We start from the raw sequence: 15,558 nt of genomic DNA, 5'->3' as shown, positions 1-15,558 counted from the left end.
CAGGTGTTTCAGCAGCAGGGATTCAAACCAGCAACCACAGATTAAAATGAAAAACTTAAAACAATTTAAAACTAAAGTCAAATTAAAAAAAATTTTTAAATGAATCTTTAGGGACTTTTAAAAGGTTGTCAGAGAAGGGAGGCTCTTATTTCAGTAGGGAGCACATTCCAGAGTCTCAGGGCAGATGAGGCTTGTCCCTGCGTAGCCACCAGAGGAGCTGGTGGCAACTGCAGATGAACTCTCCAGATGATCTCAATGGATGGTGTGGCTCATGGAGAAGAAGATGTTCTCCTAAATACCCAGGGCCTAAGCTGTTTAGGGCTTTATAGGTTATAACCAGGACCTTGTATTTATAACCAGCACCTTGTATTTAGGGCTTTATATGTGATAACCAGTAACTTGTATAGGGAGTGGGGCTCTCCAGATGTGCACAATGGGCAATGGGGATCATGCGGGAAGAAGATGTTCTCTTAAATATCTCAGGCCTAAGCTGTTTAGGGCTTTATTGGTTATAACCAGCACTTTGTATTTTGCCTGGAAACTTATTGGCAGCCAGTGTAGGTATACTCCTTTATATTAGTATAAGAGTAATATAGGAGTAATAATAGTATAGGAGTAATACATTAGTATAGGAGTAACATTAGTATAGGAGTATAGTAATAGGAGTAATAATTAGGATAGGAGTAATACAGGAGTAATTAGTATAGGAGTAATAGGAGACATCTCTCTGAGATGACCCAGAGACCAAACTGGCTGCTGCATTCTGTACCAACCACAGTTTCTGAATTATGTACAAAGGCATCCCCACTTAAAGCGCATTGCAGTAGTCAAGTCTGCGGGTTACCAGCATACGTACCACAGTTCTTATGTCTTTTATCTCAAGAAATGAACGCAGCTGGTGTATCAGCCCAAAGAAAGCACCTCTGGCCATCACGTTGACCTGGGACACCAGGGAGAGGTTTGAATCCAGAAGGACCCCCAGACTGCGCACCTATTCTTTCTGGGGAAGTATGTCCCCATCTAGAACTGGCAGATCAAACTCATCTCCTGAGTTCTGACCCCACACAATAAGCACCTCCATCTTATTTGGATTCAGTCTCAGTTTGTTATACCTTATCCAGCCCATCACTGCCTCCACGAAAGCATTCAGGGAGGTTATGCCTTCTCTTGATGAGGTTGACATGGAGAAATAGATTTTGGTGTCATCCACATGTTGTAGTTAATCAATCAATCATTTTTATTATGCTCTAAGACCAGCAAAAAATTATTTTTTTGTTAGAGTGCTGGATTAGGACTGGGGAGACCCGAGTTCAAATCCCCATTCATTCATGATACTAGCTGGGTGACTCTGGGCCAGTCACTTCTCTCTCAGCCTAACCTACTTCACAGGGTTGTTGTGAGGAGAAACTTAAGCATGTAGTACTCCTTGGAGGAAGAACGGGATAAATAATAATAATAATAATAATAATAATATAACCATCCCCTCATGAGGCACTACCTTGGCGTGGTTGTGGGGCTTGCATGCTCTGAGGAAGGTGAGAGCTATGCCAGAGGTCCAACCATACTGGACACGTCTCACCAGAGGAGACAGACGAAGAGTGCCTCTCCCATCAACAATATGGCGAGATGTAACTTTAATAAATCTATACCGGATCGGTCGTCGCCCGGGTCAACAAGGACCACACCAGGTGCTGGAGTCCATGGACATTTGGTGGCAAGTGGGCAACAGGACTCAGGATCTTCAGTTGAGCAACCAGGGCTGGAGACTGCAAGGTTACTGGAAGAAACGTTGCTTAACTGGAAAAAATATACAAAAAATGCCAACAAGGAAATAATGATCTGCTATTACAAGTCTAGTCCAGCAAGAAGAGCTTATCTAAAAGGATGTACCAAATTTGAAAAGAGAAGCATCCAGATACAGAAATAACAGAACAAAGGCTAGCAGACTAGAGAAGATTCATAATAAGAAATAAAGTATTTACAGAAGTTGAGCTGGAAGAACTGCAAAGAAATTGCTCAGGTGCAGGTGGAGGAGGTGTTGGAAATAGAGGATGCCACTGTTGAGGAACTGTTTCAAAATCAAAACCAGGCAACCTCCCCTTTACCTTCACCTCAAAAACCCGAATGCCATTTAACAGAAAAGCAACAAGAACAAAAGAAAAAAATAACTGAGCACATGAACCAAACAACTACCAGGGTTCGACTTCCAGCGCTAAAAACAGTTGCCAAAAAACAACTTGCTCAGGCATTAAAAGATGTCAGTGCTGCACTTGCAGAAATAACAACGAATAATTTGCAAGAAACAAACCAACTAATGTACAGTGCAGCAACAATAACAACACAAGAGCTCAGATATAAGATCAGTGGACCTGTAGAAAAAGAAAGTAGTACATCGCCTAAATGGAAGATTAGATTAGAAAATAAAATCGCCAGGCTCAGATCAGATGCTAGTAAATTGAAAGATATGAAAGACAAGAAGCTGAAGAATGAAAACACCAAACAGTATCTGATCCAAAAATGCCACCTCGATTCAAGGAAAATTAGAGAAGTCCTGGAAATAATAAAGTAGCAAATAACAGCAGTGTCAAAGAAGATTTGCAGATACGAAGCCAGAATTACACAACATAGGCAGAATGTCCAATTCCAGTCGAATCAGAGATGTTTCTACCAAAGCATAGAAGGAGAAACTGCCTGAAACATCGAAACACCAAATAAAGAAGAAACAGTGCAATTCTGGGGGAAATTATGGGACAATCCAATAGATTATAATAAAAAAGCGGGCTGGGTGAAAGAGGTCAAAAAATTTAACCTCAAATGCAAGATCTAATAATACCACCAGAATTAATAAGTGAAAGAGCAAAGAAAATTAAAAATTGGACTGCACCAGGCGACGATGAACTGCATGGCTTTTGGCTTAAACACCTAAAAGGCCTTCATAAATAACTATCAAAACAGTTCAATCACATTTTGCAAGGAGGTGATATTGAACAATGGCTAACAACTGGGAAAACTCATCTCATCATGAAAGACTCAGCAAAAGGTGAAGTTCCAAGTAATTATAGACCAATAACCTGCCTGCCAACCATGTTCAAATTATTAACTGGAATAATAGCAGATGAAGTCATGCAATACTTATTAACTAACAAACAGATTCCAGTTGAACAGAAAAGAAATTGCCCGAACACCAGCGGCACAAAAGACCAGCTGCTGATTGACAAAATGATTTTAGAAAATGGCAAGAGAAGAAAAACAAATCTAAGTGTTGCATGGATTGACTACAAGAAAGCATTTGACTCGTTGCCTCACACATGGATACTAAAATGTTTAGAAACAACTGGTGTCAGCAAAAACATTCAGATATTTATTTAAAAAGCAATCAGCATGTGGAGTACACAGTTAACAATCAATGGCGAGATACTTGGACAGGTTAGTATTAGAAGAGGCAGTTTCCAAGGGGACTCACTATCCCTTCTGTTGTTTGTAATCGCCATGACTCCACTTTCACAAATACTAAACAAAAGAGGCCTCGGATACCAAACATCTAAAACATCAAGTAAAATCAACCATCTGCTGTACATGGATGATCTGAAGTTGTATGGAAAGTCCCAGTAGGAAATCAAATCACTGCTAAACACTGTCCATATATTCAGTAGCGATATAGGAATGGAGTCTGGACTAGACAAGTGTGCTGCATTAATAATGAACAGAGAGAAAATAAGAGAAACAGAAGGAATAGAACTGCCCAATGGAAGCAAGATCAAGAACCTGGAAGATAAAGAACATTACAAATACTTGGGCATTCTCCAGGCTGTGGCAGAAAAAGACCGAAATAATCCCAGTGGTAACTGGCGCCCTGGGTGCAACTCCAAAACAAATTGAAGAGCACCTCAACACCATAGGGGCCACAGAAATCACCATCAGCCAATTACAAAAAGCAACATTACTGGGAACAGCCTATATTCTGCGAAGATATCTATAATAATAATAGCAACAACATTGACAATACAATTCAGCAATCCCAGGTCCTTGGGTAGGACTCGATGTCTGGATAAAACAAACCAGTCAATAACACCTGTCTGACTGTGTAAACAATATAACAACAACAACAACAATAAATAAATAAATAAAATAAAACTATGTGACACTTCACACGAGCAGTGTGAAGTGCCATAAGGGGATTTGCGGGGCAGGCAGCTCACCCTGGGCAGCCGGATCAGCCTCCCACACGATTACCAGCTCCATCACAGAGCTGGTTGGGGCAGAGGGGATTGGGGGCCTCCCAGCCCCCGGAAGTACCAGAATGCCCCATATGTCACTACACAGGGAATTCTGGGGATTGTAGCCTCCCTGTCAGGGGACTACTCATGAGTCACCATGGCACGGAGCCATGCTGCAGTGATCCACAACCAGGAAAATGAGGATAATGGAGCACGTGTTCCACTGACCTCATTTAATGGTGTGGGGCATTTGAGAAGGCTGGCTGCTCGCACCTGCACGGCTCCCATTGCAGCATATGACCAGCCGAAACTGGGCTGGGCTCCTTTAGCCCGGTTTCGGCTGTTCATGAGAATAGCCTCTATGTTGTTTTAAATTTCTACACTAATGCTATAAAGCTAAAATATAATACTAAAGGTCTGCTACCCTTTAAAGAGATGGTAGCTATACAGGGAAATGGCCTGGCAGTCACAACCCAGTGGATCCTACACACTGCCATGGTGGTGTTATATGTGAAGACCGGATCTTCAACTGAGAGCAGCAACTAAGTATAGTCATGGTTTGAACGGCCAGGATACTTGCAGAATAGCAGAAATATAAGCTTAGTCTGAATGTCACTGTAAAAGGGGCAAAAAAGGAGTACATGTTCTGTGGTTTCTACCTCCCCAGTGTCACAGGGACAAAGTCTCTCTGCAATTGGGATCTTTCTGAATTTGCCTTCCAGTACTGCAGAGGGAAGGGCATGACCAAAGGGCGAGGGTATAATCCCATCTGTGGCTTGGGATTTCTAACTGTGACAGGTATGTGGTGAGGGAGGCAGAATATCTGAACCTTTCCAAGGACAGGAAGGATGGAGCCCTGCCTAGGTCAGCCTGGTGCCCAGTGTCCATTATCCTGTTTGTTTTTGCCTGCTCATGGCCCATAGCAAGTGTGTGTGGGGGGTGGGGGGTAAAAGGCCAGGAGCGACAATTTAGTCCACATGGCCCTTTTCTAGGAAGACTGAAAATTATCCAATAGGGTCAGAGGGGGCACGCCCCGAGGTTTGAGGGATAGTTTAAGCCAGAAGTTAAGAATGGACAGCCACACACTGGCCTCAACCTTTATCATGCCTGTTTCCAAGCACAGAGTGGCATTTGAGACACAGTGAGCCACCTGGAGGGCCACTCTTAGAAATTTGGACTGCATCAACTCCAAGCGGGCAAGATTGGAGGAGGTCCCCTAATGGGCACCATAAAGGAGTTGCATCTACATCTTGGCCTCAAATAGTTTGAGCACTGAGGGAACATACTGGTCCCCTCTAGTCTGTAAGGATTTTAGAATGGCGGCTGAGCTCCTCTGAGCGGCGAGGGTCACATGATCGCAATGGGCCTTTCTTGAGCCAGAGGCATGTAGGACCACTCCCAGATATTTGAAACAGGTGACCTGTTCAATCTTGTGGCCATTTATACTCTAGGGCTTGGACTTGGGTCTTCTGGTGAAAGCCATAACTTTAATTTTTTGATAGTTGATTTCTAGTTGATCGTTCCTGCAGTACTGAGCTAGAGCCATCAGTGCTCTTTTGAGATCTATGGGGGTCCTGGAGAGGATTGCAACATTGTCGGCATAGATCAGGGAGGAAATGCATCTATCCGCCAACTTGGGAGGGTGAAAGTCTGGCCTTCTACAGTGCCTCACCATGTCATTGTTATAAAAGTTGAAAAGGAGCGGGGCCAGGATCCATCCTTGTTTGGCTCTCTTCTGTGTCGGGACTGGGTTTATGAGGTGCTCTTGTGTGTTGCACCTTATCTTGAGGGTCATGTCTGCATGCAGAATATATATAATATAAAGCAGACGTTGGTTCCAACTTCTCCCATAGCTTGACTCAGGAGATGGAATCAAAAGCAGCCTTGAGATCAATGAAGGCAGCGTAGAGGGAGGCCTAGTTTCTGGAAGAACATATTGTAGTTAAGGTTTGGTTTTGTTGGTTGAAATTAGTGTTATTGCGATTATAATTATGAAATTATTATCAAAAATAAAACTAATTTTATTTATGAATACAGCTTTTCAACAAAATAGTTCACATAGAAAAGGGAATAGAATATGATGGTTCCCTGACCCCAAAAGGTCAGTCTTCAAAGAAACACAAGAGAGAGAAACCCTCAGTAGCCACTAGAGGGATACTGTGCTGGGTTGGTTAGGGACAGCTGCTCTCCCCCTACTAAATATAAGAGAGCCACCACTTGAAATTGTGCCTCTTTGTCCAGTCATCAGGGGTTAGTTAGTTAACATGCAAAGTTCAGACTCCATCCTTCCCTGCTGCTGCCTTGTATCCACAACTTCTAGCTCTCTCTTATCTGTCTACTCATTTGCTACCAGTTACACATAGAGGCTATTCCCATGACCAGGAGAAACCAGGCTAAGGGAGCCTAGCCCGGTTTTTCCTGCTCATGTGCTGCAACGGGAGCTGCACGGCTCCTGGCAGCAAACCTCCCTAAGTGCCCCACCCTTTAAACGAGGTTAGCGGATAGCACGTTCTGCTAGCCTCGTTTTCTCGATCATGAATCACCACAGTGTGGCTCCGTCCTGCAGTGACTCACAAGGAGACCCCCTAGCTGGGAGGCTGCAACAAGTTTCCCAGCACAGGGGTCTCCCCAGAATGCCCTGCGCACTATCACGGGGCATGCTGGGACTTCCGGGGCCTGGGTGCCCCCAATCCCTGCTGCCCCTACTGGCACTGTGACAGAGCCAGTAATCGTGTGGGCAAGCCACCTGATTGTCTGCGGGGAGAGCAGGCCAAGCTCGCTCTCCATACTGCTTGTAGGCCTTCCGCACCCTCTCAATGCTTTTCCTGTGCTTAGGCTATTCAACAAGCCTTTCCTCTGCTTTTCCTAGTCTACATGTCATCTCCTCCTCTCCTCTTCTTTCACAAAGGTCTCTACTCATATCTTCCTTAAAAATAAAAATAAAAAGCTGAGGTCCTGCTTACCAGTCAACTACCCACTGTATCACATCCTTTTCACAACTTTGTCTTTCCTGCTTATGAGTACTGAGTTTCCCAGTTCTCGGTCTCCCTGTTTGCCTGCAAAGCTCCTCCTGCCTCTCAGCCCTATATAAGATTTTTCCTAGCTGAGCTGACCTTTCCCTTGCTTCACAGCAGATGCTCTGCAATATTTGTAAGCACCCAGGCACTTTTATATTGAGTGGTGTACAACGTGTTCTGAGATATCATAGCACTTCAGTAAATGGAAGTGGGGGGGAGGTACTCACAGGTAATAGCTGGGCAACAGCCAGTTATTAGGATATATGAGAAGAATTTTTATCTTTCAAAAAGGCTTTCAGTTATAAAAATGGTTTTATAATTATCTCTACTTATAGTTTTCTTAACAGCCACTTAGGAACTCTAATGCAGCTTTTCTATATCTTGAAGTTGCATTTCCATAATGATAACAACCATTGCCTATTAAAAATTAAAAGCTGTGGTTTAATTACTGGTTTTAATGTGCTTAATAATGATTTTTAAAAAAAGAAATAAAAATGAGAGTAAATCGTGACTCAGGAGTGACTGGGATGGCATTGTAGATACTAATTAAAAGTAAAATATTCTCAGGCATGAAATTACCAGGGAAACTGGATTTCATTATGGCTTTAACTGCCTCTACTTGGAAGGCACACAAATATGTTAGTTGTTTAATTCTTTAATTTATATATTTTAATACAGAGGGATATTCACAACCACAAGCCATTTATATGAGAATACTTCAGTTTAAACTAATTTAGTCCCCTTGACTTTAACAGGACTAAATTATCTCAAATCAAGAACCATGTCTTAAGTGGTTTATGGTTTGCATTGTTAAGTGCACTGCCCTTTTAAACCTCACTTCCCCAGAAACTATACCAATTAGGAATGAATGCCCACTTTTCACATGTTCACATACAGGTGTGTACACACACACAGCTTCAAAAGAAGTAAACGGTGGTCTACTGATGATCTCAATTGCTTACACCAAAGTTTCTCTCTGGGGCTGACTATAATGTAGTTCACACTTCTGCTTGGGCTGGGGTGAGCTGTGGGGAAGGCAGGATCTTACCTTCCCCCCGCCCCCATGATCCTGTCAGTTCCGGGTGTTGCCACTCGCACATCCACATGATTGGCGCTTCAGTGAGTAGCACAATGATACAGGGGGGAGGTGCATTGTGGAAATTCCTGAGACTGGGTCACTCCTTCCCCCAACCTCTGTGCTTTTAATGGCTGTCAGCAGCCTGAAAGGAGCTGCTGGCAGCCCATGCACCCACATGGCTGGAAGGTGAGGTAGGACAGTATGCATGTGCCTTCCACTCTTAGCCTGGGGACAAAACCTGGGCTACCTGGGGAGGAGAGCCAGGATTGGGACCAGTTCTGATGGTTCTCATGACCAGTCCTACCCAGGTAGAGCAGTGTTAGCCCAGGTAGGGCTGGTCGTGAGAACGGCCTTACGGGGTATATCAAATTCCAGGGCTTAAGGGGCTCTGTGTGTGTGTATGTCCCTGTTTGGCTGTCTGTTATGATCCTGGATCTGAGATCCACTCACCTGAGGGATGAGGTAGATGATTTATGGGCTGAGACAAGGTGGGAAGACTTTATTTATTATTATTATTATTATTATTATTTCTTGTTTACACAGTCAGACAGGTGTTATTGACTGGTTTGTTTTATCCAGACATCGAGTCCTTCCCAAGGACCTGGGATGGCTGAATTTTATTGTCAATTGTTATAGATATCGTCGCAGAATATAGGCTGTTCCCAGTAAAGCTGCTTTTTGTAATTGGCTGATGGTGATTTCTGTGGCCCCTATGGTGTTGAGGTGCTCTTCAAGGTCTTTTGGAACTGCACCCAGGGTGCCAATTACCACTGGGATTATTTTGATCTTTTTCTGCCACAGCCTTTCAATTTCAATTTGTAGATCTTTGTATTTGGTGATTTTTTCTATTTCTTTTTCTTCTATTCTGCTATCCCCTGGTATTGCTATGTCGATGATTTCAACTTGTTTTTCTTTCTTCTCGACTACAGTTATATCTGGTGTATTGTGTGGCAGATGTTTGTCTGTTTGTAGTCGGAAGTCCCATAATATTTTTACATCTTCATTTTCTTCAACTTTTTCAATTTGATGGTCCCACCAATTTTTGGCAACAGGTAGCTTGTATTTTTTGCAGATGTTCCAGTATATCATCCCTGCTACTTTGTCATGCCTTTGTTTGTAGTCAGTCTGTGCGATCTTCTTACAACAGCTGATCAGGTGGTCCACTGTTTCATCTGCTTCTTTACAAAGGCGGCACTTGCTGTTTGTTGTTGACTATTCTACTTTTGCTCTTATTGCATTTGTTCTTAGTGCCTGTTCTTGCGCAGCCAGTATTAAACCCTCTGTTTCTTTCTTCAAGTTCTTTCTTCAAGTTCTTTCATCAAGTTCTTCAAGTTCTTTCTTCAAGTTCTTCATTCTTAAGCCATTGCCAGGTCTTGGTGATGTCTGATTTTCCACTTATATTGTGTAAATATTGACCATGCAGGGGCTTATTTCTCCATTTTTCTGCTCGGTTCTTGACTTGTTCTTTCTTGTAGGCCTGTTTTGTTTCATTGGTGTTGAATAGTTTTGCGTTCTTGACCATTTGAAGTGCATCTTCACTGTCCCTTATATATTCTTCAAGGCCTCTTTTCTCCTCCTCTACTGTTTGCTGGACTTGCAGCATTCCTCTTCCACCTGAGCTGCGTGGGAGGTATAGCCTATCGACATCACTGCGGCGGTGCAGAGCATGATTGATGTTCATGATTTTCCTGGTCTTACGATCTAGCGTCTCTAGCTCTGCCTGGGTCCAGTCTATTATTCCTGCAGTGTATCTGATAACAGGTATAGCCCAGGTGTTTATGGCTTGTATGATGTTCCCGCCATTGAGTTTGGACTTGAGGATTTTTCTAACTCTCCTGATGTATTCACTTCCAATTTTTCTTTTAACTTCAATGTGTGCGATGTTATCAGCCTGGAGAATGCCCAAGTATTTGTAAGGTTCTTTCTCTTCCAGGTTCTTGATCTTGCTTCCATTGCGCAGTTCTATTCCTTCTGTTTTTCTTATTTTCCCTCTGTTCATTATTAATGCAGCACACTTGTCTAGTCCAAACTCCATTGCTATATCGCTACTGAATATACGGACAGTGTTTAGCAGTGATTCGATTTCTGACTGGGACTTTCCATACAACTTCAGATCGTCCATGTACAGCAGATGGTTAATTTTACTTGATGTTTTAGATGTTTGGTATCCAATGCCTGTTTTGTTTAGTACTTGTGAAAGTGGGGTCATGGCGATTACAAACAACAGAGGGGATAGTGAGTCCCCTTGGAAAATGCCTCTTCTAATGCTAACCTGTCCAAGTGTCTCGCCATTGATTGTTAACTATTTACTCCACATGCTCATTGCTTTTTAAAATAAATACCTGAATGTTTTTGCTGACACCAGTTTTTTCTAAACACTTTAGTATCCATGTGTGAGGCAATGAATCGAAGGCTTTCTTGTAGTCAATCCATGCAACACTTAGATTGGTTTTTCTTCTCTTGCAGTTTTCTAAAATCATTTTGTCAATCAGCAGCTGGTCTTTTGTGCCTCTGGTGTTTGGGCAATTTCCTTTCTGTTCAGCTGGAAGCTGTTTGTTAGTTAATAAGTGTTGCATGACTTCATCTGCTATTATTCCAGTTAATAATTTGAACATGGTTGGCAGGCAGGTAATCGGTCTATAATTACTTGGAACTGCACCTTTTGCTGGGTCTTTCATGATCAGATGAGTTTTCCCAGTTGTTAGCCATTTCTTCTTCTTCTTCTTCTTCTTCTTATTATTATTATTATTATTTTGCATTTATATCCCGCTCTTCCTCCAAGGAGCCCAGAGCGGTGTACTACATACTTAACTTTCTCCTCGCAACAATCCTGTGACGTAGGTTAGGCTGAGAGAGAAGTGACTGGCCCAGAGTCACCCAGCAAGTATCATGGCTGAATGGGGATTTGAACTCGGGTCTCTCCAGTCCTAGTCCAGCACTCTAGCCACTACACCATGCTGGCCAAGGCAACCCTGTGCCACTGGGATGACGCTCACACACACACATTGAGCAGGAGAACTAGGGGAACCAGAGCCACTATCCCACCAGACCAGAACTTGAGCATGTGTCCCTGACATCATCCTCTGATACAATGGAGTTCCTTGAGGACCTACCAGCTTATGTAGCCCCCACTCCTGCCAGATCCAGTGCTCAGAATATCACGAAAGTCCTCTTTAAACAACAGAGCCTTCCCCAGGGAAGGGATGAGGCCAATCTACTCTACCACGGCAACAATTATAAAAACCAGCAGTTGGCTGCAAGTGTGTTTCTAGCTGAGGAACTATTACATTTGAAAATTGAAGCTGTTTGCGTTCATCAGCTCTCTGTCCAGATTATGTAGTTCCGTTTCACACAACATATTGGCATTTATTGACCAACTTTTCACACTGCTTATTTCTTCCATGTGCTATTACAAAGCACAGTATGCCAGAGCCATGTGTAAGAAATCGATGATCAAAATCCATGATCCATGTCTTTGAGACTACTTTAAAAGTAGTTTAATTCTCACCACAGATTTCTTGCAAATGACCAGCAGGTGGCACTGTGTAATAGTGCATGGAGGAAGTAAGCAATGTGAACAGTGTGAGCTGATAAATGCTAATACATTGTGCCAATGTAACTGCATAACATAACATAACATGTGAATGATGGTACCTGTGTACAGATCTGTACCTGTGTACACTGTACACTCATATGAGTGCTGAACATAACATGTGACTGGAGCTTTGGTTGAGAATAGATTTGCAATTACAGACACACATGCACAAGCATGTGAATGAGGTGAGTGGGAAAGAGAGATGGAGCTAACCAAGTTGTGGCTAGTTAAGATCTGGTAGTTTAGCCAGTTGGGCTCACCACCAGGAAGTAACAGAACTGGAAATTTAGATCTGCCTAAAGGAAGAATATTCTAAGTGTTTCATACAAAATTTCTGCAGATTAGAAAACAGGTATTCCCATAGCCAGCTTCTGTAGTTTGTGATTCCATAAACATCACTGGGAAAGATCAGAGGAGGCTTTGGTGGTGAAGCAAACTTTTGTCCATGTAGGACATGGTTGGTCCATGGGGAAATTGGGAGAATTGTGAGGAAAGGAAGCAGAGCTTTTCATGCCTGCAGACTCTCTTGATTATTTTAAAATATTCTTGAAATCATATCAGGTCTTTTTCTCTCAGTTGAGGTGGCTGGTTCTTGCTCTTACTGTAACAATTTAAATTCTAAGCTGATTTTAGCTCATTTTATTTTGACAGGTTGCTTGAAAAAGCTGAAAGAGCTCAATGTGAGTTTTAATTGTTTGAAGACTGTTCCTCCAGAATTGGGAGACTGTGAGAATCTTGAAAAACTTGATTTGTCTGGAAACCTAGAGCTAGCGGAACTCCCATTTGAAGTAAGATTTTAAGTTATCTTCTGAAATGCGGATACATTTGGAATATAAGAATTGTTTTAATCCATTGCAAAATTAACTGAGATTCTGATAAAAAATAGTGGCTCACTTTGCACAGAGAAATGTCCACATTTCGAGAGTCACCCATGCTGGAACAAGATTCTACAAAGCACATGTGTGTTGCTGTAGAGACGGGCTGTTCTGTTCATACCAAGCATTGGCCAACTGTAGTTGCTACACTTCCATTGGGAATAATGGAAGTAGCGTCACAACTGCAGTTGTGCAATACTTAGTAGGAGCGGAACAGCCCACCTCTGCAGCAGCACAGACATGCTTTGTAGATGCCCATAGCAGTGTGGGAATCTCTTGAAATGTGGATGTTTCTCTGTGCAGCAGTATCTTCAAAGGTGGCAAACCAAAGGTGGCAAACAATGGTTACAAGGCATAAGTTATAAGTAGCAGAGACTGGGCTTCACATTAGGATTTCCCTGATTTGAAACTCATCTCTGCCATGAACTGACTAAGTGGCCTTTGTCAGGCCATTCAGCTTCAGGGACAACTTGAGAATAATAACGCTTAAGAACACAGGAAGCTGCCAATTGCAAATCATTGGTCCATCTAGTTCAGTATTGTATATGCCGACTGACAGCAGCTCTCCAATGTTTCAGTTATTGGTCTCTCCCAGCCCTACTTGGTCTTGTGGTGGCAAGCATGACTTGTCCCTTTAGCTAAGCAGGGTCCATCCTGGTTGCATAAGAAAGGGAGACTTGAAGTGTGAGCATTGTAAGATATTTCCCTCAGGGGATGGAGCTGCTCTGGGAAGAGCATCTAGGTTCCATGTTACCTCCTTGGCATCTTCAAGATAGGGCAAAGAGAGATTCCTGCCTGCAACATTGGAGAAGCCACTGCCAGTCTGTGAAGATAATACTGAGCTAGATAAACCAACAGTCTGACTCAGTATATGGCAGCTTCCTATGTTCCTACCTGGAGATGCCAAGGAGTGAACCAGGGACCTTCATCATGCAAGCCCGCAGACATTCTTCCACTGAGCAATGACCCCATCTTCTAAGGGAAATAACTTACAGAACTCACTCATAGTCTCCCATTCAAATGCAAACCAAATTGAACCCTGCTTAGCAAAGCGAAAGTTCATGCTTGCCACCAAGAAATGCATTTGTAAGAAATGCATCAAAATAATCCACATGGAGCACTTTGCACAATGAAAAAGTATTACATTACAAATAACTCATTGTTAGACATGTTACAATGACACATGTTTAGAATCTTTGTAGTCTCATTGCTGGGAAAGCAGGACAGAGCATTTTTTTTTTTTTACACATGGCTACATTATGCCCCTGTTTGCTCTTAGGTATAAACAAGAACAATTATGTCAAGAAGGACAAATATGTATGGCTTCCAGCCATGAAAAACAAAATTATGCAGACAGCTGTATGCATGCAAATACCCTACTGCTGTGGTGTGGCTCCATATGGCTAGGTTCTAGGCTAGCCATCAGCAGCAAAAATGACTTGGCAGAGATTCAGTTACACACACTTCTGTCTGTGGTGAGCTAAGATCTTTCTAAAGAATATTGAGGCAATTCACCAAGGAACATTCTGATCAGTCAAAGGTGCACATACTTAATAGAATGGGACATATAGCTGTCTAAAGACATATATAGGGAGGACAGAAGTAGAATGGAAATGCTTTGCATGCAGAAAGCTCCAGACCCAACCCCTAGCATATTCATTTACTAGGATTGCTCATAACAGTGCTGGAAATGACCTCTGGGAACAGCTTTGGAGAACTGCTGCTAGTCAGGGTAGACAGTACTGAATGAAACAGACCAAGGGGCTGACTTAGTACAGGCACTTTCATGTGTTCATATAGACATTTAGGGCCAATCTAGACAAGATGTTGGAAATCTGATATTTGATCCTCTACCTTTTTTGGATTTCTTTTTAAACCAGCTTGGCGGTGTGCATATGAGTAGCATTGGGACTGTGGTACCAGAGGCATGAGTGGGCTCAACCTTCTCCCCCACAGTTTTCCTGATGTGAGTCCATTCTTCCCAGCTGCTATTTGCCCTATTATGTTTTCTGTAATGGGCCAAATTGCAGGGGAGTTAATTTATATTGGGGGAAATGGTGTGGAAGAAAGGCACTCCCCCAGTAGTGCGGCCTCAAACCTTCATGGGTTGCCCCCACCCAGCAGCTGTCCTGCTCCAGGTGCTGACACAGTCTCTTCTGGGTCCAGACTGCTTCAGAACATGCCTGCCTCACACTGCCTAAGACCATGAATAGCTCACAAAGCAACAGGCCCAGGACCCCAGCCAGAGCTAATGGTGGGACCCAGATCTGGTTTATAGCAACAAAACAGAAAGTTACTGCAATGATGTATGTGGACAAACTGAAGAGTTTTATAGTCCTCTATTCTGGCAGGGTGACTTCTGAATTACCAGGAGCAAGACTTTGGGCTACTGAATGAGACCTTGCCTGATTTTTGTAGGAGAATGGCAGTTCAACTCCCATTAGGGGAGCAAAACCAGTTTGGTGAGAATTCAGCCGAGCAAGAGGTCTGGAGACAGTTCTTTTAAGTTTGAAGAACAAGGATTTAGAAGTTACAAAAGGATAGGAAAGCTGAGCTTAAGGCTGAAATGGGAGAGAGACTAAACAAATAGCCATCTCTGGAGAGACAAAATGGAGACCAACACTGGAAGAACAAATTGGGGAGGAGTCTAGCACTTTTATCCATGACCCTAATCCCTCCCCCCGCCCCCGTGGTCTCTATGAGACATTGCAGCTGAGAGCTGCCAGGGTCCTAGCTCCAACAATTTTGTAGGTGTCTAGTCTGGTGCTGGGGAGGG

The 15,558-nt window shown here is 43.0% G+C and overlaps 1 protein-coding gene across 2 annotated transcripts in view; it reads left to right on the top strand.

Annotated features, from left to right (window-relative positions):
* LRRC2 (leucine rich repeat containing 2) overlaps positions 1 to 15,558 on the top strand; it is a 117,629-nt gene that overhangs the window by 48,615 nt on the left and 53,456 nt on the right. For both annotated transcript variants that reach the window (XM_053287831.1, XM_053287830.1), the window contains exon 5: positions 12,559 to 12,695. In XM_053287831.1, the coding sequence (XP_053143806.1) occupies positions 12,559 to 12,695 (137 nt within the window). The remainder of the gene's footprint in view (positions 1 to 12,558; positions 12,696 to 15,558) is intronic.

The sequence above is a fragment of the Hemicordylus capensis genome, chromosome 2 (assembly GCF_027244095.1).
Source record: "Hemicordylus capensis ecotype Gifberg chromosome 2, rHemCap1.1.pri, whole genome shotgun sequence".
NCBI classification, from domain to species: domain Eukaryota; kingdom Metazoa; phylum Chordata; class Lepidosauria; order Squamata; family Cordylidae; genus Hemicordylus; species Hemicordylus capensis.
The sequence above is the reverse complement of the archived record's forward strand: the minus strand, read 5'-3'. Positions and strand labels throughout refer to the sequence as shown.